The sequence below is a fragment of the Sylvia atricapilla genome, chromosome 17 (assembly GCF_009819655.1).
Source record: "Sylvia atricapilla isolate bSylAtr1 chromosome 17, bSylAtr1.pri, whole genome shotgun sequence".
In the NCBI taxonomy this organism is placed as follows: Eukaryota; Metazoa; Chordata; class Aves; order Passeriformes; family Sylviidae; genus Sylvia; species Sylvia atricapilla.
The window spans coordinates 8,534,798-8,554,899 of NC_089156.1; the positions used below are offsets into that span (position 1 = coordinate 8,534,798).

At 41.7% G+C, this 20,102-nt stretch overlaps 1 protein-coding gene across 1 annotated transcript; it reads left to right on the forward strand.

Annotated features, from left to right (window-relative positions):
- Nucleotides 1-1,592: 1,592 nt before the first annotated feature.
- SUSD2 (sushi domain containing 2) lies at nucleotides 1,593-18,768 on the forward strand. The gene is made up of 15 exons (XM_066331489.1): nucleotides 1,593-2,635; nucleotides 3,899-4,103; nucleotides 5,418-5,569; nucleotides 6,067-6,234; nucleotides 6,487-6,661; nucleotides 8,054-8,255; nucleotides 9,297-9,382; nucleotides 9,596-9,864; nucleotides 10,824-10,967; nucleotides 11,332-11,487; nucleotides 12,520-12,768; nucleotides 13,188-13,460; nucleotides 13,690-13,872; nucleotides 18,086-18,176; nucleotides 18,487-18,768. The coding sequence occupies exons 1-14, from the start codon at nucleotides 2,569-2,571 to the stop codon at nucleotides 18,172-18,174; spliced, it is 2,418 nt and encodes an 805-aa protein (XP_066187586.1). The 5' UTR covers nucleotides 1,593-2,568; the 3' UTR covers nucleotides 18,175-18,176; nucleotides 18,487-18,768.
- Nucleotides 18,769-20,102: the final 1,334 nt, after the last annotated feature.

Here is a 20,102-nt window from a genome sequence, read left to right on the forward strand (position 1 = left end):
GCAGCCACCTCATCCTGCCCACACCAAGGGCTCTGGTAGGAGAGGGCAAAGCACAAAGCTCTGCACTTACGGTAACGTGGAGGGAAGGACACCTGGGCCAGCTCCCAGCAGAGTGGACTTCAGCAAATAAATAGACAGATGGCCTTTGGCAGTGTGGAAAAAAGCCTTTCACTTTCCTAATGAGAAACAGCTCCTGCTGTGGGCAGTGGAGCAGCACTGGGACCATCCCCCTCCTCACCAAAATGACACCAGTTCTGCTGCAGATCTCAGCGGGGCAGTGACAGATGAGTTGCTGTGACAGAGCCCAAGTTCTTCCATCACGTCACTGCTACCTCGTGTGACCCAGGGGGTAGGAATAACAGCCAGGCTCCACTACATCATCCTGCCAGAATGAAACTATTTAGAGGCAGGTTCCAAGGGCAGCCATGAGCTTGCTTCCTTGGCAGGCTCACTGGGCAAAGAGCTTTGAGAGGTAGGGCCCATCTATACCCCTGAAGGGGGTGAAGGCCAGTAGGAACATGACTTCCTTCATTCCTATAAATGCAGGAGCTGCCAAATGTTTGGAATGTGCTTTGTAGAGCAGGATTAGCATGGGTCCTGCAAAGCTCTACTCGCCTGAGCACAGATTTTGCTTAGAGGGTTTCTAATCTCACTTGTTTATCCTGGTTGTGCATGATAATGAAAGTGTTCCAGAGCCAAGAGAGAAGTGCATTCCTGATGAGCTGTTATCCCTCTCTTCCAGCAGAGAACTCAACAGCCTACACAAAGCATTCTTTTTTGTGAGGGTTGGGGCTAGGCTTAGGCTTGAGAGAGTCTAAGAGCCCAGAGCTCTAGGAGCACTGGCACTGGAATAGCCATGCCAAGGACATCCCAACAGGGCCCAAACATTGCTGCTCCTACATCTTTCCAATCTGAACCACCACCCCTGGTGATGAGCTTAGTCTGAGGGCAGTCTTTGGGCTCAGGTGAGACTGCTGTGAGTGTTTGGTTGAACAACTCAGGGAAGATGGGGTTGGGAATTCCAGGCAATGATCAAACCAATGCCTTTGGTCTGTTTAGTTTGTGCCTGTGAGAACTGGGATTTGGGCTGGAAAGATGTTGGAAACAAAGGATGGAGTAAATCTGCTCTCAGTGCAGTGAAGGACCAAGAAGCAAGGAAAGGGAATATTTATAAATTATATTAATACTTCACCCAAACTAGGGGGAAGCAGTGATGTCCACGTTGTCCTACAGAACGGCTTCGGTTATGGGTTGGAGAGAAAGAAGGTAAACTACTTTTTATTTTCTTGCCATTTTTTCCATGCAGAAGTGGGACATCATCTTGCCCCTCCCCAAAGCACTCCAAGGCACATGGGAGTAGCTCAGTGCTGGCCCAGTTCTCCGAGAGATAACAACATTTGAGAAGTTTAAGTGTTACTAACAACTCTACTGTCTCTTGGTTACAAAGATTCAGTCCTACAGACCCTGACAAGATGAGACAAAGAAAGGAATTTCTACATACGGGTTTATCCAAAGAAACAGTTCCACCTTCCTTGCTTCCAGAGCGCAGCTCCAGCCTGCAGTTTCCTGCTCCTATGCACGTGTGATGGTTTGCAGTTCCCGAGCACGAGTATCGCCCGCGAACGCTGCACGTGGGCTCAGTTCTGATTTGCAATAGCGTTTTAAGTCACCAGATGCCACCAGCGAGTCGTTCAAGTCCCGGCTCACGTGCCCGTCGCTCAGATTCCACCCACAAAATTCAGAGCTACTCCCGGACAAAAGCCGCCAGGACAGAGAGGATTTGGGGGCCTTTACCTTCCCAGGACAGCCTGGCGTCTTGCACCTGAAACACCGGGGCTACGTGTTTTCCTTCCTGTGGAAAAGAGCTGTCATTCTCTTTCTGGATCCCATTGCGGAATTTCGATTCCACCTCCAAAATTGCATATACGCAAGGATTGCTCCCACACAAGAGACGTGGTGCTGGGGAACAGGTAGAAGTGCCCTGAAATGGAGGGGAACCCCCTGATTTAAGCCCTTAAAATGATGAAAAAGGGTGAGTTTCCTTCAATTTAACCCATTAAAATGAGAGAAAAGGAGGGGTCTACCTTCATTTAAATCAACCCTCATGCTGTCACATACAGTGCAGTAAACATGCTTCCTTGATATCTCATTATCTTCTGAACAAAACTGTACTGTCAGCATGTATTCTTTATCATTTTTCTAAGTGATAACAGGTTTTAGTTCCTCCAGCAAAATTAAAATATAGAACTTGTGCCAATGATCCCCATGGCCTTGAACTTTGAAGCAGAAATGCTTGTAAAACAATAAACATCTGCCCGCCTTTCAGAAAAAACCTGACTATTAATGACAAGGAGTTGCAGTGGCTATCTCCCCTTCTATCTTTTCCCGGATTGGAAATGACCTCTGAAATAGAGCATTTCATTCAATTTGTTTTGCTTCAGTAATTTACAGCAAACCTTTGAACAGCAAGAACCTTGTTTATTTCTGGACACCTGTTAACATTAAAGGCTTTTCCCTACCAGCACGAAGACTACCACAATCAGCCATCCTGAATCATCTGGACAAAATATGAAATTCATTGGCTTAGATGCTTCTTTCCTCATTCTCTCAACCCTCAGTGCTCTTTGGAATGCAGGTGAGTGATTTTTAAACATTTTGCTGCCTTTAAGTGCAAACCTTTTTGACTTCTCTACTTCAGAATACATAACCTTGGTAAGAAATTGCTGATACCATCTTTACAAGTTAAAGCAAAGGCACACAGGCCAGCTTTTGCCTGTATGGTGTCATTTTCAATCCCTTCCTCTATAATTTCCAGCAGATCAGTGGGTCTCTTTTGTAAGTAAACAGACAATCTGGAGAATGCAGTAAATATATTTAAAGACAGAGAAAAACTTTCTAGCTTCCCATATTAAACAAGCATTTTTACTTCCATTCTTTGCATTTTCCCATGCTTATTCTTTACTGCCCACCTTGATCCCTGCCTTTCTTTTTGCTTGTGTCCGCCCAAATAATCAATGCTCCCTTAGTTACTTTTTTCATAGTTGGTTCCAATTTTTCAAGATCCATGTCCAAATTTAGAATTTCAGATACTTACCTAGATTATCTCAGCATAGCATGGTATTCTTGATCCAATTCCCAAGCAGTCTTATCCTTGCCAGATTCCACTTCCCAAAAAGTCCTCAGTGCTCCCAGCTGTCTGTGAAGCATGTCCATCTCACTTAACTCCCCGTTAACTGCTTGTGAAATCCAGCTGTTCTTGACAGTGTTGCTGTAAGGACTGTCTTCTTCTCAGTTTTATTTGTTGAGTAGTATTCCATGTGATGTCCAGCAATTACTCACAGTCTGTAAGCCAAAAGCCTACTCACCTGTCTGTGTACCCAGGGCTCATAACACCTGCCTTGTTAAGGCCAGACTCAAATGAAATGCACAGAACAAAGACATTTCAGTAGCTCTTAATGAACTTGTTGGAGCTCATTTCATTGTTGATATTAACTTTCCAAGAGCACTGGCTGTCGGTTCTTACTGATTCCCATGTAGGGTTGATGGTGGGGGACTCCTGTTCTGGTATGTTTAAGACTTATTCTCAAAAATAAATTTAATTAGTGACACTCACTGAGTGTCTGCTCTGGAGATTTATCTGTCTATTAAAAAAAAATACCCATGGAATTCATTAAATGATGTAGTGGCGGGAACGTAAATAAATGTATTTTGCTATTCAAAATGGAGCAACCTTAATATGCAGGTGATTACAACCTTCTTCACCTAAGTATTCCTAAACGAACAAAACCAGCCTGTTTTATTTATTTGCAGCAATCCTTTGGACGATGTACTTGTGCTTCAGAGAACATCTAGAAGAACTCAGTAACATTCCTGACTCTTTTTTTCTTCCTTTAACAAGGAGCTCAAGACTCTTGTGCACAACGATGTGGGAAGGTGCTTGGTACCTGTTCTTGCCAGGTGACATGCCAGTCCTTGGGGATATGCTGTGCTGATTATAAAGAATTCTGTCTTCAAATTTCTCCGTACTCAGGATCTCTTATGGGAGGGAAAGACTTTTTGATTACCAACACAACTTTTTATGCGTCTTCTGTGATAAAATGCAGGTGGGTCATGATTTTGTATTCCTCTGCCAAAGCGAAGAGAAACTTCATAATCTCACTCTCCAACAATAGGCAATTACCACAAAACAAGACTCACTTTACAGGAGTGAAAACTTTGTATAGTTGTTAGAATCCTGAAATGTACAAAAGTTCTGCTCACCCTCAACCTCAAAGATACTCATTGATGGTATTTCTACACTGGATTGTTTCTCTTAGGTTGAGTTATTGTGTGGTACAATCATGACTCTGCTCATTCTTCCGTTAACGTATTAAAACAGTGACTTTTTGAAGAGAGTTTCCTTTCAGGGCACTTGATTGTTGATATTTCTTTAGCATTTCCCTTCATGGGAAAGAAGTATTTATTTCTTAATCTGAATGAGAAAACATCAAGACAGAAATGTAGGTAGGGCACCTGATGTTTTTCCTGTAAGAGAAAGCTGTGGATCCTAAATGTGTCAGCCTGTATCACACTTAGCTGCATGTGGCACGTGCAATACATACAGTACACTGAATTTTGATGACCCCACTACTGTGCTATTATTTCCACAGAAGGTTTTGAGTGAGATTTTGGAGTCCTTCCCATCTGGATAGCAGCACCTGAAAAGGTTTTCAATTATTTGGAAAACCTTTGACCAAGGCATTCATTCTGTTGAACACAACTGTGTACTTTGAAATACCTGCAGAGTTACATAATTATAGCCAAGGTAAATTTGAGTGCAGACAAGCAAAGGTATTTCCTGGCAGGCCCCACCTCCCTCTGACACTTGGAGTAGATATGCAGTCCCCATATATCAGTCTTGAAGAGTCACAGGTGGGGTTATACTCTAAGACACTGGACAAGAGCCCTAACTGGAATCAAATGGCTAAATAACAAGCAATATGTTCTGAGTTAATCTTTTGCAATGGAAATTCTAGAAGAGCATGAAATTAGTCTTGTCGCCTTACCAGGAAAAAAAAAAATCAGAAATTTGCAATAACTCTGCATCTTGGTCATTGTTAGCCACCCTGTAATCCTAATAATGCTATAACATTATCTTCCTCTTCCTGTTGCCACTTCTTTGCTAATTTATCATGTCTCTCTCTCCCAGTAATTAAATAGTAAATTGAAGGTTTGTAGATTGCTGTATATTTGTGCAGTTCACAGCAGAATTCACATTGATGGAATGAGCAGATTTTTCCAGTTTATATTTCCTGCTACAAGCAGAACAGTCCCAGACTTGAAATGACCCGCACATGACACAAGGTTGCTTGTTGAAACACACTCAGAATTTTCCTCCTATCTATGGTGACACTGAAAAGTGTTTTCAACATCTACAGGTTCAAGCAGGAAATCATAACCAGTGGCTATGTTGACAAGGATGGAAGAGGCCACTGCATCTCCCCATTGCTTTTTGAGACTGGTTTCATCCCTTTTGAAGTTTCTGCAGATGATGGGTCAACATTTCCCTACTCTGGAACTTGGTTATCAGGTTGCTTAAATCTACAGCATCCCTCTTCTTCCTGTATTCTTCCTCCATGCATGCAAGATGATATGTCTTTTCCTTTGGATCAGCTTTATTGTTCCTTAACAGGCCTCAGAGAAGAAGGTCTTGCTGGTCTCATGTTAATTCATCTTTTGAGAGATGAACTTTCACAGCAATTGAGTAGCAGCAGCAGCATTAACTGATAAAACATCCTGTTTAAAAAGAAGGTTGACCAAAACAGTTCCCACTTCATCCCTATTTCTATCCCTTTTTGTGCCCTCTTCAAATAATTGCATTGTGGTGTTGCAATCTAAGAACTGTAAATATTAGTAAGGGTTCCATTCTCTCAGCTTCAGCTTATTCTTTTCATGTCATGCATCCTGTGCTGGTGTGAAACATACCCAGGGGAAATACTGCTAAATCTTAAATAATATAGTAGCACTTTTTCAGGACTATGCAAAGCCAAAATGTCATTAGCCCTCTTTTTCTGCTCTGCAATGCAGTACATCACAACAAAGTTTCAGATGGAGAAAAATGCACACTGGTAAATGAGACAAAATGGCAATACTATGGCACACCCAACACTGGTGGAAACTTAACTCTCACCTGGACACAGCAGACATTTGCAGTAACCCACGTCAACATAGAAGTCTGGGGATACCAGGAAACAGGTAAGTGACCCTTTTCCTACCTGTGCACAAGCATTTATCACACACATAACTTATGTGCAGAGCTCTGCACAGCTTGTGATCACCTTCACTGAGGCCTCAAGAAGACATCTGCAAGTATAAATAACTGATGACAATAATGTCAGCTTTTCCTCTTCACTTACATATAGGTGGAGACATCTAATTTCATTGTGGCAAATTGTGGCAATTGCTCTTTTCCAGCACTCAAAACCATTTTCTTCCTCTATTCCACAGGTGACAGTTATTCAGAAAACTGGAAGGCTGAATGGAAATACCTTTATACTTTGGCAAGAGGAATCCCCAATACAGGGAAATATTCTTTCCTTCCTGTACCCACCGAAGGCAATTACAGTACACGGGACTTTGGAATGTTGAGAATTATACCCAGCAACTATTTGGACGGGCAGAGGCAAGTGCATCACAACATATAGTAATAATAATAATAATAATAATAATAATAATAATAGCTACCTTATAAGCTGTTGTCTCCTTTGGCATTCAAAACTGAGACTCAAGCTGCATTTCATGTGAAAAAATGGGGAGAAAACTGGAAGGTCAAAAGGGAGAAAAACTCATGGGCCAACATAAAGAAGTTTCCTAAGTAGAGAGGAGCATGGAGGAAGAATCACCAAGTCTGCCACAAGCAGACTGATGCACAGTCAGTCACCCAGTAAGGGCTGCTTTGGAAAAACACTCCTGCAGTTTTATTGATGGATATGATGGTCCAGGGCATGGAATATCCCTCTGGTCAGTTTGGGTTGGCTGTCAGGGCTGTGTTCCCTCCTGGCCTCCCTGGGGCCAGCATGAGAAACAGAGGAGACCTTGACACTGTGCCAGCCCTGCTCAGCAGCAGCTCAAACACTGGGGTGTTATCAGCACTGTTTTGGTCACAAATCTAAAACGTGGCTGCTATGAAGAAAATTACTCCAGCCAAACCCATACTCTCCTCAGACTAGGATCTGCTCATTCTTTTGTTTTGTCACAGCTGTGGAGGAGTCCCTAGTTGTAGAACTTCAGTCACTGCAGCCAGTGACTGAATTTTGTATGAGGCTTTTGCATTCCTTCAAATTTTATATACATTTCCTTTTATTTCATTGCGTATTTCCCCATGATTTTTGGTGAACTGCCTGTGTAAGTGCTCCATGGATATGCCTTCATAGTTCTTCCACGTCTGCAGATTTGATGTAGATGGTGTAGACTCTGAGTATATAAATGCCACCTCTTCAGTGTTACAACATATTGCTAAAATGTCAGAACCTTTTTTAAGATTTTAGGAGTCATTACCCAGAAATGGATAACCTTTTCTTCTTCTAGAGTGTTTTTATTAAACTTTGTATATGGTATTCTTTTCATGGGGAAAAAGCAGAGTGGCTTTGGAAGATTTCAAAGATTCTGAATGGTTTCTATAGCCATTAGTACTGATATTACTGGGGTGCAGTCGTTCTGTTTTGTTAAAGAATCAGATATTCATTCTGGCCTAAATGAAATTACAATGTCAAAAGGCATGGATAGAAAACCTGCCTCTAAAAGGATACATGTAAGCCAGAATCATGACTACTAAAATGTATTCCGATTATTGCATACTTGCTGCATGCTGTCCTGTCACCTCCTGAATTTGGAAAATTTTGATTTGTCATAACTTTCTAAAGGAAAAACAAAGAACTGGGCTTTGCAATGAAATAATTTGAAAGTCAGAAGATGCTTTTTAATTGTAATTAGCAATTGAACTACAGCGCTACTGTCAAAATGGTGCTTGTTCAGCTATCAGATCTATTTTTTGTTTCTTTTGTTTTTTCCCCAGCAATATTCCATCAGTCTGGAGCCCAGAGCATGCATTGGCTTGGCACCTTGAGAAAGACTTCAGAAATGACCCAAATGCATGGGCAACTGCAAAATGTATTGAATGGGACAGAAAGGAAGAGTTGCTTCCAAACTTCTTGGAAGAAATTATAGACTGTCCTTGCACCTTGGCACAGGCAAGAGCTGACACTGGCAGGTTCCATGTAAGTTACTCATTGATCCCTCTGGCTTATTACAATTCCAGGTCGAAGCTTACGGAGTGCCAAACTCCACACACAGCCCTCTCCCCTCTCTAACAGCCATGGCAAGGAAATGAAGTTATATTTGGATTTGCCCAAGTGGCATATCAGAAGACAGAGGTAAATACAGCTTATCTAGGTAGTCCAAATAAAAGTGCCTTTAGGATAGGAGAGGAAATTACATTCAAACAGGGAATTAAAATACTAATTCCTGTGGTAGACTGAAGACATTCTGTGGGGCTGGGAGCAGAGGTGGCTTCTTTGAAATCTTCCTACAAGATGACAGTCTGTGTTTGAAGGTGACATCCCATGCTGTAACAAACTATTTCTCCCTAGTTTACCATACTTTGCTGCAAACCCTTCTGCCTTGTACTTCAGAGCTCAAGCCCAGAGCTATATTCCATTATTTTCTTTATCTTGCTTCCTTCCTCCTTCTCAGCTTAACTGTTGTCAAGGAACTGACAAAAGATAAGAAATCAATTGCCATTCAGTCTACACTTTCACTTACACTGCTGATTTGAGGACCAGATGAGAGTGACTTCCTCTCCTATTTACGATACTAAATGATGGCATGCATTTATGCATTAAAAAAAAAATATGTAAACCTTGTTACTATTCTGGTTAAGAAGCTCCAAACATGATGTGTACAGTTAAAATCTTATGAAGATAAAAAATAGATCTACTGCCTCTGTCTAAGAACATAGGATAAACATTTACTCTGTTGTGTCTGTGTTGGTTGTACACTCACAATTGAATCCCCAAAGGGCTGCATTTGTTCTTCAAGGTCGTTTGTAACAGACTGCAAAATGTTCAGGTCAGACATGTTGCTCCAGACGCTTCAGTTTTAAATTCACTGTTTTTCCTGTCAATCCGTGCTATTCAGCACACAACCTCGACTAGTTCATGTCAACTTACACATATGTCAGATACAAAGGGTAGGAACAGAATGTAAGAAAGGACAGTGAGGGGAGAACCCAATTAAGTGTGAACATTGATCTTTTTCAGACAGATTATGGCTGTGACATTGAAAAGGGGAGCGTGTGTACTTATCATCCTGGTGCTGTGCATTGTGTAAGAGCCATTCAAGCCAGGTAAAGAAAAATCTTTAAACTGCGTTTTTTTTAATGAATCCTTTCACCTCAGACACAGCAGCATCACAGAAGTAAGGGATGAAGTCCAACTGGACATCAGATAAAACTTGGGAAATACTTAGCTGTATCCATAAAAAGGCAATAAGTAATCCCTAAATCGAAATGGACCCCACTGAACCAAATGATGATTTTCTTGCTGCTTTTCTTAATCAGTCCCCAGTATGGGGCTGGACAGCAGTGCTGCTACGACTCCACGGGAACCCAGATCCTCACATACGACTCCACCGGAGGCAGCACACCTGATCGAGGGCATGACTGGGGTTCACCACCTTTCTTGAAGCCTCCCCGGATACCTGGCTTTTCCCATTGGCTTTACGACGTTATCAGCTTCTATTACTGCTGCCTGTGGTCTGATAACTGTGACTTCTACATGAAAAGGCGGCCCTCTAGTGACTGCAGGACGTACCGCCCGCCCCGAGCTGGTAAGGGCTTCAAAATTTCCTTATTTTTGATACGGTGTTGGCTTTTAGAATATTTGTATATGTGCATATATCAGTCGACAATGGTGAGGGTACAATGTCCTGTGGAAAAATTCTGTGGAAGGTTTCTATTGATCTGTCACTTACTAAATCTGTATATGTTTTTTAATTGTGCTGCTGTTGAGCATCTCACTCACCCCTAGAACCTAAACAGCCAAAGCAGAGTAGTCAATGTCCACGACTTTATATCATCAGTGTGGACTTCTTCAGGAAAAAAAGGTGGTTAGAGATGGTTAATGACAGCTAGGAAGTAGCTAGAAAAGTTATCATGATGAGAAATATTCATAGCAAATAAGAAAGTTCTACAGTTTACACAGTGTGTGTTTTTCTCCTGCTTGCTTTTAACTCAGTCTTCAAATCTTGCCATACTTCTGTTGCAACCACATGTTTTGCTTTCCATGCTGCTGAGATGCTGAAGTGTCCAGCAGGACTTGGCCTCCCATAAAGAAGTGCAAAGAGGCAGCAGCTAGCCTCAGGAAAAAAAAGGAGAAAACTGTAGAGGGCATTGGATTGGGTAGTTAGAGGTCATGAATGAGTGGTTTGGCTGCTTAAAGAAACCCCATCAAAAGTCTTGGCAGAAGCAGGTTTTAATATGAATTTGTGAAAATATAACTTTACAACTTGATGGCAAGGTGCATTGTATTAGTTACTACACAGATCAAAGCATACAAAAGAAGATAAGTTAGAAGTAATTTGGAGCAATTTACATGGAAGTTAGAATAGGAATAAGGACGAAAGAATATGGATGCAAAGATAAGGTAATTGCCCTGTATTCATGTCAAAACCTCCCCATATACTGCATGTGACACAGACTTCTAGCCACTTTCCTTTCTCATGAACTTGAGGAGTAACAGGTTGTGATTCTTGTTTGTTCTTAATACTCTTTTTGCTTTTAAAAACAGCATCTGCTTTTGGGGATCCTCATTTCCTTACATTTGATGGTCTGAACTTCACCTTCAATGGCCTAGGAGAATACACATTGGTAGAGTCAGATCTCACATCCCTGAGAGTGCAAGGGAGGACACAGCAGGCACACTTTCCCAACGGTAAGTGGGTAAGAGAGGAAGCTGAGCTTCTGAGCTTGCTTGATTTGCATTTTGCAGCAATCCTCCTGTCATCTCTAATCTTCTTTTTTGGCTATTTGTGAATGGACACCATCCTGAAGATAATCAGAAAGCAGACAACATCTTCAGGAAAAGCTTTCCAATCAAAGTTTAATTGCTAGTTTTATTGGGTGTGAGTAAAGAAAGTGTAAGGTTTTCTAATGTGTTTAAGAATTAAAAAAATTCTTATTTCTCTCCATTCCTATTCTCATCAATAAGGAAACATAAGGCCAGTTCTAGAAATCAGTCAATAGGCACAGCTGCCAGCTGATGCATTTTGATGGCATTGGTTTTTTTTGTTTGGAAGGAACTGGGGCTCTGGGGACAGGCTTGTCTGCAGTGGCCATGCGGGAGAACAACTCCGATGTGATTGAAGTGCGCTACTCTGAGGATTTGAGCCTGGAGGTCCTCTTGAACCAGAGGGTTCTCAGCTTCTCTGAACAAACTTGGATGGACTTGAAAGGTTAGTTACACAATCTGCCTTGTAAGCAATTCTATTCTGATGGAGCCCATGGACAGTTAATGTATCTCTAGGTGCATGCATTTCAGCTCTCTTCTCAGCATTCTTTTGTGAAATGTTTTAACAGGTGCTTCAATGCCCAATGTTTTTATGTCCCCTTTCACTCGTTTGTAGAACAATGGTTTTCCTTCTCATCCTGTGGACAGTGAATGGAATTAAAAACTCTGTCCTTTACATTCTGCTTTGAGCTTACTGCATCTAATACAATGAAGCCTACCAAATAAAATGAAATATAGTGAAATAAAGCCAAAATATAACTGAATTTCATATTTACCTATTGGGAGCTCTTTCAATAGGTCAGATATTATTCCTCTCTTCTTCTGCCAAAATGACTATTAAAACTTTACTTTTTGTCCAGTGGGGCTGTGATCATTAGATTGGTCTTTATCATAATTTGACAAATACTCATCATATATCACTTCAATTTTAACAGTAATGCTCCTATTCAGCAGAGGAAAATTTCTGTGGCTAACAATTAGTATTCCTCACAGGGCTGAAGAGCAGGTGGAGGGCTACACTGACAAGGAGCTGCAGAAACAGAGATGCTGGGAGAAAAAAAATTGGAAGGGACATTGAGGGGGCCTGGAGAAGAAGCCAGATTAGGGAAGTGCTGACAAGATAAGGGAGAATGAGAGGAAAACTGTGAGCACTGAGAGCAGTGCTTACAGCTCACAGCCAGACTTTGATGTAGATATCTCATATCTTTAAGCTTCTGGTCTGGGACATTGGCAGGAGGCATCTTATATCAACAGTGGACCTTTCTTTGCTACCACTCTCTAGTGGCCATCTTACCACAATTGTAGTGTGAAGGAGTGGCTTCCCTTTAAATGCTTCTCAGAGTGCATATCAGAGTGGGAGGGAGGAAAATCTGTATGAAAAATGGTTAGAACTGATGATTTTAACTGATGCTAAAACACAACGATTTTTTCACTATGGATAATTTGCTGTTTTTTCCTCTTCCTCTCATTGTTGTAGGTCTCTTTCTCTATTCTACACTGGATGAGAACATCACAGTGATGTTCTCTTCTGGGTCTGGAGTGGAAATAAGGGGAAGTGGAGGATTTCTGACCCTGACAGTTCTGCTCCCAGAGAAGTTTGTGAATCACACATGGGGTCTCTTTGGGGTAATGAATGGCAATCCAGAGGATGACTACACCTTCAAGAATAAATCCACCATGTCAGTTCATGCAAGTCCCCAGCAGGTGTTTGAGTTTGGAGCTAGCTGTAAGTAATTTCTCTAGTCTATTTTTACATTTTCTTTACAAATTCAAAACAGCTCATAATTTAAGGACTAGGAAATTAACTCTGTGCCAAGCAACCAGTACTGGGGGAAGAGAATGGAGTAAGAGAAATACACCCTCCTCTACCAATGTAGGGAGTGAAACCACGATGGAGTGTTCAGCACTTTGTTCCATCAAGAGTCAGACCTCATATTTCACAGTTTACACTTTCAGAATACCATCTACTATGGTCAGCTGAACACAGCAGCAGCAGACTACAGTGTTACAGAAGTACAGCAAAAGCCAGGGTCAGCTGTCTTTTCCCAGAATATTAGCAACCTTTTCATCCTGTGCCATGCTGACAATTTAAAAAGTCATTTATTAAATCACAATTTAGTAATTGTTCTTTCTCTGTCTCCCAAGGGGCTATTGAAAATGAAACTTCTCTCTTTACTTATGACACGGAGTTCTTACTGAACAGTTTCTTTAATGGGGAAAAGCACAATGCTTCCTTTCTGCCCGTGTTCTCCCCTTATGAAGACCCTGCTGATCCCCTGGTAGAGAAGATGGTCTTACAATGTGGCTCTGACCCATTCTGCAGATTCGACGTCCTGACAACAAGAAGCCTTCAAGTGGGAAATTCCACAAGACTTTCCCATCAGCATCACAAGCTGCTGGTAGAACATCTAGAGCCAGGTGATACAACATTCCATGAAACATCATTATAGAGCAACAAGATATTCTGGGTTGGAAGGGACTCACTGGGATTATCAAATCCAAACCTTTAGTGAATGACCAATTGGGAACATCACTACAGCTATTTCTACAGGATATAATTGCCACTGAAATGCTGTTTCAATCATTGTAAAGGAGATTTGCTGGTCCAAATCCTAAATACTCTAACCAGATATGTCTCTTTTATTAGTGATCTCTTGTGGCTGGCTGGAACCTCCAACCAATGGAAAAAAGAATGATACAAACTACCTGCTGGGCTCAACCATCAATTTCACCTGCAATGCGGGCTATGAACTCACGGGGTCACAGGAAAGAACTTGCCAGGTGTCAGGAAACTGGTCAGGAGACACACCCCAGTGCAACCCTGCAACAGGTCTGTTGCCTTTTAGATATCACATGTTGTCACTAAATAATCATTATTAAGGACAAGGCAATCTTAGCATACCATGATGGCCCTTGATAAAACCAGCTTCTTTTATTTGGTAAAACATTGGGCATGTCTGAATATCTGAATTTCTAGGAACACTATTATTCAAATCTAAATAACAGGTGATTTATGGTGGTTTTGTGCGTTTTGGTGGAGGTTTAAAAGTTTTTTGTTTTATCAATGGGCACAGGTACCTGAAGGGTGGGTAAAAAGAGGATGGAACCAGGTTTTTTTCAGTGGTGCCCAGAGACAAGACCAGAGGCCACTGGCCTGCTCTCAAACACAGAAGCTTCCCTCTGAACATCAGAATCCCCCTTTTGACACAGCTTGCCCAGAGAAGTTACAGAGTCTCCCTCCCTGGAGATATTCAGTACCTGTCTGGTCATGGTCCTGGGCAACTCTGGGTGGTCCTGCTTGAGCAGAGGAGTTGGACAAAGTGACTTCCAGAGGTCCCATCCCACCTCAACTACTCTGCAATTCTGTGACTCGAGGGTAGACACAGCCTACATTCGTTGAACACTTTCACTCTTTTTGCTAGAAGATTATGTTATCTCAAAACATAGTTCTATTATTCTATAGCAGTAAAAGTACTGTGAATGATGAAATAGTATTTAGTATAAAAAACATAGATTTATTCCCTTGTTTTGTTACTACTAGTAGATTATCAGTTAGCTTGGGATTGCTGGATTTAGTAGCAGTTTAGTAGCATAGGCTGTCTCTATAATTTACAGAAAATGGCCCAAAATTTTCTTTTTATTCATTCACCACATACACTCCAAATGTCCTCAAGATGGCAATATTTCAAAGCATCAGGGTGATGCAAGGCCAGATGGCATGTTGAAGCACTTTTAATGCTGAGTTAATAGTTCCCAAAAGCACTCATCAAATAATTCATACTAAGAGATTCCCCATTCTGAGACCCTTCTAAAGAAATGTAGAAAATGCACTTCACATCAGCAACAAATTCTTGTCATGCTGGTACATTTCATCAGCCTCTGCTGGCCTGCACCAATTGCTTGCACATTTCCAGTGCATTTCTGAACTTAGTAATTTTTTTTAAGATGAACTGCAGTGAGTTTGGGCAGCAGAAAATTTTGCAAAGCACAGATTGTAAAAAGGCAGTGGCAAAACATTCTGCCAAGCTGAAAGCTAAGTATATTTTTCCACTGCTGCCATCAACCACATACATACTGGATAAGAGCCAGTCGGTCTCAATAAGCAAAACAGATGCTGACATTTACACTAGCAAAAGGGGGACAGAAAGGCAGCCCTGTGAGATCAGAGGAAAAGAGCTGGAAGATATAAAGTGACCGACTGCATTCAAAATGCTGGAGACATAGCACAGCTTTGTGGATGAGCAAACAAAACCCACAGTGTTTCCTAATGCTTTCCTGAAAGATGACAAAGAAAAACAAGGTGTGAAAGAATTTTACCGATGTGATTGCAACAAAGATCTTCCTTATTATTTGATATTTAGTGTTCTAGTTAATTTGCAATGTGAACCAAAATTGATGGGTTTTACTAGCCTCAGGAAGTTGGAGTATGGCAAGGATATCCACAGCAGCAGGATACTGACAGTGCCAACAACTGATCAACACAATATAAAATACAAATTTCTCCTTTCTTTTTTTCTTACTGCTAGGTCCTAATAATGGTATTTGTATCTAGCCCTGTTTCTCCTTCTTCCATAAGGTGTCCTTCTAGATGTCAATGTTTGTCTGAGAAGGCTATTTTATTGACAGGTACAGGTCTCTACAGAGAAGAGAGGCAATACAGTTCAAACTTCCTTTCACTTATATCTAAACTTCTCACGTTTTTATAGTATGGATAGCTAGTGCTTGTTTTCCACTAAATACATTTCTGCCTCTGGTTTAAGACATAGTTGAAACCAGTACCAGTTTTCCTTGTCTTACTTCTCTATTTAGCTATTTTCTCTATTCCATCCCACAAGCTTTCTCTTCTCCAGTACAGGAAAGGTCCTTGTGTTGTCAAAATCTGTTATAGCTGAGGTCAGCTTTCTTTGTTGTTTTTCTCTTTACACAGCAATATGCTGCTGTTTCACCAACAGCCATTTTATCAAGTCTTGTAACAAAGACTTTCTTGACACCAGGAAAATGCTGACAAAATTAATGGACAGCCCTTTCCCAATTTCTGAGTGCCTGAATGAGTGACCACTGACCTAGGCACTGTGATCAGCAGTCACATTTTTACTTTGAGAGTGACCTATCAAACACACACATTTCTCAAATGATTTCTTTCATGCTGGTCAAGAGCACAAGGCCCAGCCCTGTGTTATTCTAAGCTTACAGGTGTACTTCTTTACAGTGCTGTGTTTTACACTTGCTGCAGTTTCGTGGCACAACAGATTCAAGCTCTGTCTTGGAAATCACCGAGGTTTTTTAGTTGCTATATGCTTCCATTTTCCAAAGAGAATAGTTGAAATAAAGGCGTGGGGACTAGGGAAATCGGATAGGAAATGACATGAAAACAAGAAAATGTAATGCCAGTTATTTTACAAAATCCATTTCGGTATTTTGAAACTTCAAATACAAATTATGCTGTTGGGCCTGCATATTGTTGTTTTTGAGTTTTGCTTCCGTGGACTAAAGTTTCCATGGAAATCCTCTGCTAATAATTATTTTGCTATGCTTCTAATTACAATCCCACTGCAACTCTTGCCAGTACCACAGCTCTCTTCACAGAATATCACAAAGAGGAAGAACAAAGAAGTCATCCAGCAAAAGCAAAAAGGAGATTCTAAAAATCAGATATAATATCCAGCTAAAAATCATAAGATAGTGGCCATATATGTACACACAATCTTTTTGAGACAATAATTTGGTGATATTAAGGGCAATCTAGGGGTTGATTTTTTTGTCTTTTGGGTTATTTTCTCTTTTTTATCCCCCCTCCTCTATTTACTTTTAGATTTCCTTTTCCAGGCTCAGGCTCTGTGTAAATACTGTTAGTTTTGAAAAGCTGTCGGAAATCTCATTACTCTTCTGTGCTTTTTCTAAACACAGAGATTTCACAACAGAGGCAAATCACTACTGGAAAAACTACTTTAGCCAGTGGTGGGTTCTCATCACTTGGCAGAGGCTGGGTGCCTCCCTGTGAAGGATGTGTGAGCCAAACATTAGGGAGCCTTGTTCAGAAGTTACTGCATGACGGACCAATGCTTGTGGAACAGTTTATGTATCCCATTTCTTCCCTTAAACTTCACTATAAACCAAGTTAGCAGCTGAATAATCTGTTCTAGGATCACAGGAGTGTCTCTTGTGTCACTCTGCCATCACTGTGTGCTAGGCTGTGGTTTGGGCAAGTGTGATAAAGTGATGGAAGGAAGGGCTGACAAAAATGCAGCCCCAATGTATTAAGGCACTGATACAAAAAGCAGGAATCACTGTTTCTCCCAGACAGTTCACTGCACTCCACATGCTGCATCTCCTAACTTCTACAAATATGTGTAAATTACCATTATGTAATGGTAATCTGCCATTGCTTAGTAGAATAAGAAAACAAAATTATCATTTTTATTCAAAATTTTTTTTCATATCTGGTTTCTTTCTCTCTTTCAGGTGTTGTAGTTAGGCAGTTACAGAATCAAGTTTACACTTTCCCTCTTTTAGTGTGTTCAAGCTCTCTGATGCAATTCAATGTTCCCACATCAGAGCAGTCACTTCTTTTTCATGTAGATTATTAAGCAGCAAAGGTAATTTCAAAATTTAATGCCAAAATAGGGGTAATATTTAAAGTAATCAAGCCATATGGAATAAGGATTGAAAACCATTTCAGTTGTTGGTATTGATAGTTCTACATCAATATTACACATTCACAATGTTGACTATATATTAACCTTTGTGTTACAAAGCTTTTATAGCCACATGTCCTAACAGTCAAACACAGGAATTCTGTGATTTCCTAATCTTTACCAGTTTCAGAGAATCTGAAAGGATTAAGGGTTGGAAGGGACCTCTGGACATCATTTAGTCCAACCCCCCTGCCAAGGCAGGCAGTTCCACTCGTAAAGAGAACAGAAAAATTAACACTATATGTACAATTTCAAAAATTGTCATGCAACTGCAGTCAAACAGATATGAAGAAATGTGTATCAAGGTCTTCATGTGGGGTTTTTTTGTGGTTTGTCTCTGTTTTTCAGCTATCAAGCAAATAATTATTATTGGGAGTGTATTTGGACTAATCGGTCTTGCAGTTCTGGCACGTCTGTGTTATTTATGCAGAAAGTAAAGGTAAGCTTTGACTGAACTGAAAACACAAATGAACCTCCTAAAGAAATAGCAGCTGTTATGACTTTTTAAATAATAATTTAAAAATGACCACTAGCAATAAAGTGACAGTGTGCTACAGGTAAAAAAAAAACCCTGCAGCTGATGTATACACACTATCAACTGTGTGTGCAACTGATTGTGGAGAAAGAGGGCAGCATAGAGAATGAAAACGGTTTTGCCTAGGAATACTGGTGGATTGAAATGGAGATATGGTTGATTTTCTGAACTTTGTTAGCAACTGTTACAAATTTTTAAGTCTTCTCTGTTCCAGTGTCTGCAAGGAATAGAATGCCAGATAAAATGGAATTGAAATTGAATGGAAATAAAATGGGGTTACAGCCCTTGAAAAGAAGATTGTATATGTGAGGAAGAACTAAATACTTCTGAACTTATCACACAAAAGAAGCACAGCGCTAAGCTAACAGAACACTGCTATTGTTTTTCAGTATTTCATCAGCCTAAAAATGCTACATTCACTAGGAATTCAGCTCAAAGAAACAAGAATGTGGCATATTATGCTGTGATATTAAAATTTATGTGTAAACCCATGCTATATGGAGACCATTTTTTTCTTTCTATGTGTGTCACAAAGGCCTTAAGAAATGTAAGGCCTCAAAACCAACCTTACAGCTTTACATGGTGGGAGGTTTCTGTATGCTAAAAGTGACATGTGTCCACACTGTGTGTTGATACAATAGTTAAGGCCTGCAAACTGTATTCTGATTCTTCCCCTTCCAGAATAGCAAATTGTTCTCTCCCTGTATGGGTTGCTATTTAATTAAACAGCAGTGGTGTAAAGGGGGCACAAGGATGTTTGCCCTATTTCTGTTCCTGACAAAGCAACTTTTTAAACGTTTTGGGGATTTTTTTTAACTGTTAGTGTGGGTTTTTTTTTTTTTTTTTTTTCTCCTGGTTGCTTCTTAGCAAAGCTGTTCTACCACTACTAAAATGTCTCGCAGGCCAGGTAAAGACTTTGTAGAAGTTTAGACAATAGCTCGACATTACCACCTTGGCACCATCCTTTGGTACCTTCAGGTAGGTTTAAAAAAATCCAAGAAAACAAGCAAACAAACAAAGAAAAAAAACCACCTATCTTTCTCCAGGTGCATTTTCAGAAAGCAACGCTGCTCCTTCCCTTTCGGCTGCTGTGTTTGTTTGTCGCTCCGGGTGCGGAGGCGGTGTCCCCTCACGTCCCCTCACGTCCGTGCCCGCCCGCGAACGTCGCGGCTCCCTGGGCGTGGTGGGCGCTCGTGTGGTTGTCTGTCTGTGTGGTTGTCTGTCTGTGTGTCTGTTTGTCTGTGTGGTTGTCTGTCTGTGTGTCTGTTTGTGTTCCTGTCCCTGTGCCTCTCTCGGCCACCCGGGGCCGGGACAGCGGCCGCCGCTCCGCCCGCCTCAGGACGCGGCCTAGGGGGGACACGGGGGGTTCGGCAGCCTCGCTGCTTTCTGCCAGCGCTCCCCTCGGCACGGCCCCGCCGCCCGGTCACTTCTGTCACTTCTGGTGCTTTATCACTTTTAGAACGACGCCCTAACTCGCAGCGTGCGGCGCTGGCACCGCGGAGCCGCTCAGGCCAGCGTCCCTCAGAGAGTTTGCGGCGTCCCCTCCCCGTGCCGTGTCCGCCCGTGCCTTCGCGGCTCCAGGAGAGGAGAGCCGGGCTGCACCTGCGCTCCCTCACCGGCTCCGACAGCCCGGGGCAGCCGGCGGGCGGAGGGCGTGTGCGGGGCCGGGGCAGCGGCCGGCCAGGCCACGGCGCTGAGGGCTCCTGCCCGACCCCTTCCGCGGGACACTGCCTACGAGGGGAGTGACGAGAGCGAGACTGGGTCGCCGCTGGCATGGAGAAGTTCGTGTGTTTTGGCGTGTCTCTGTGTGTTTGTGTGTATCTGTGTGTG

What these genes read in the sequence shown, in the direction of transcription:
- SUSD2 (XM_066331489.1), top strand. Translation starts at nt 2,569, where the DNA reads ATGAAATTCATTGGCTTAGATGCTTCTTTCCTCATTCTCTCAACCCTC. An exon ending in CAGTGCTCTTTGGAATGCAG is followed by an intron (nt 2,636 to 3,898) that starts GTGAGTGATTTT and finishes TCCTTTAACAAG; the next exon opens with GAGCTCAAGACTCTTGTGCA. An exon ending in TCTTCTGTGATAAAATGCAG is followed by an intron (nt 4,104 to 5,417) that starts GTGGGTCATGAT and finishes CAACATCTACAG; the next exon opens with GTTCAAGCAGGAAATCATAA.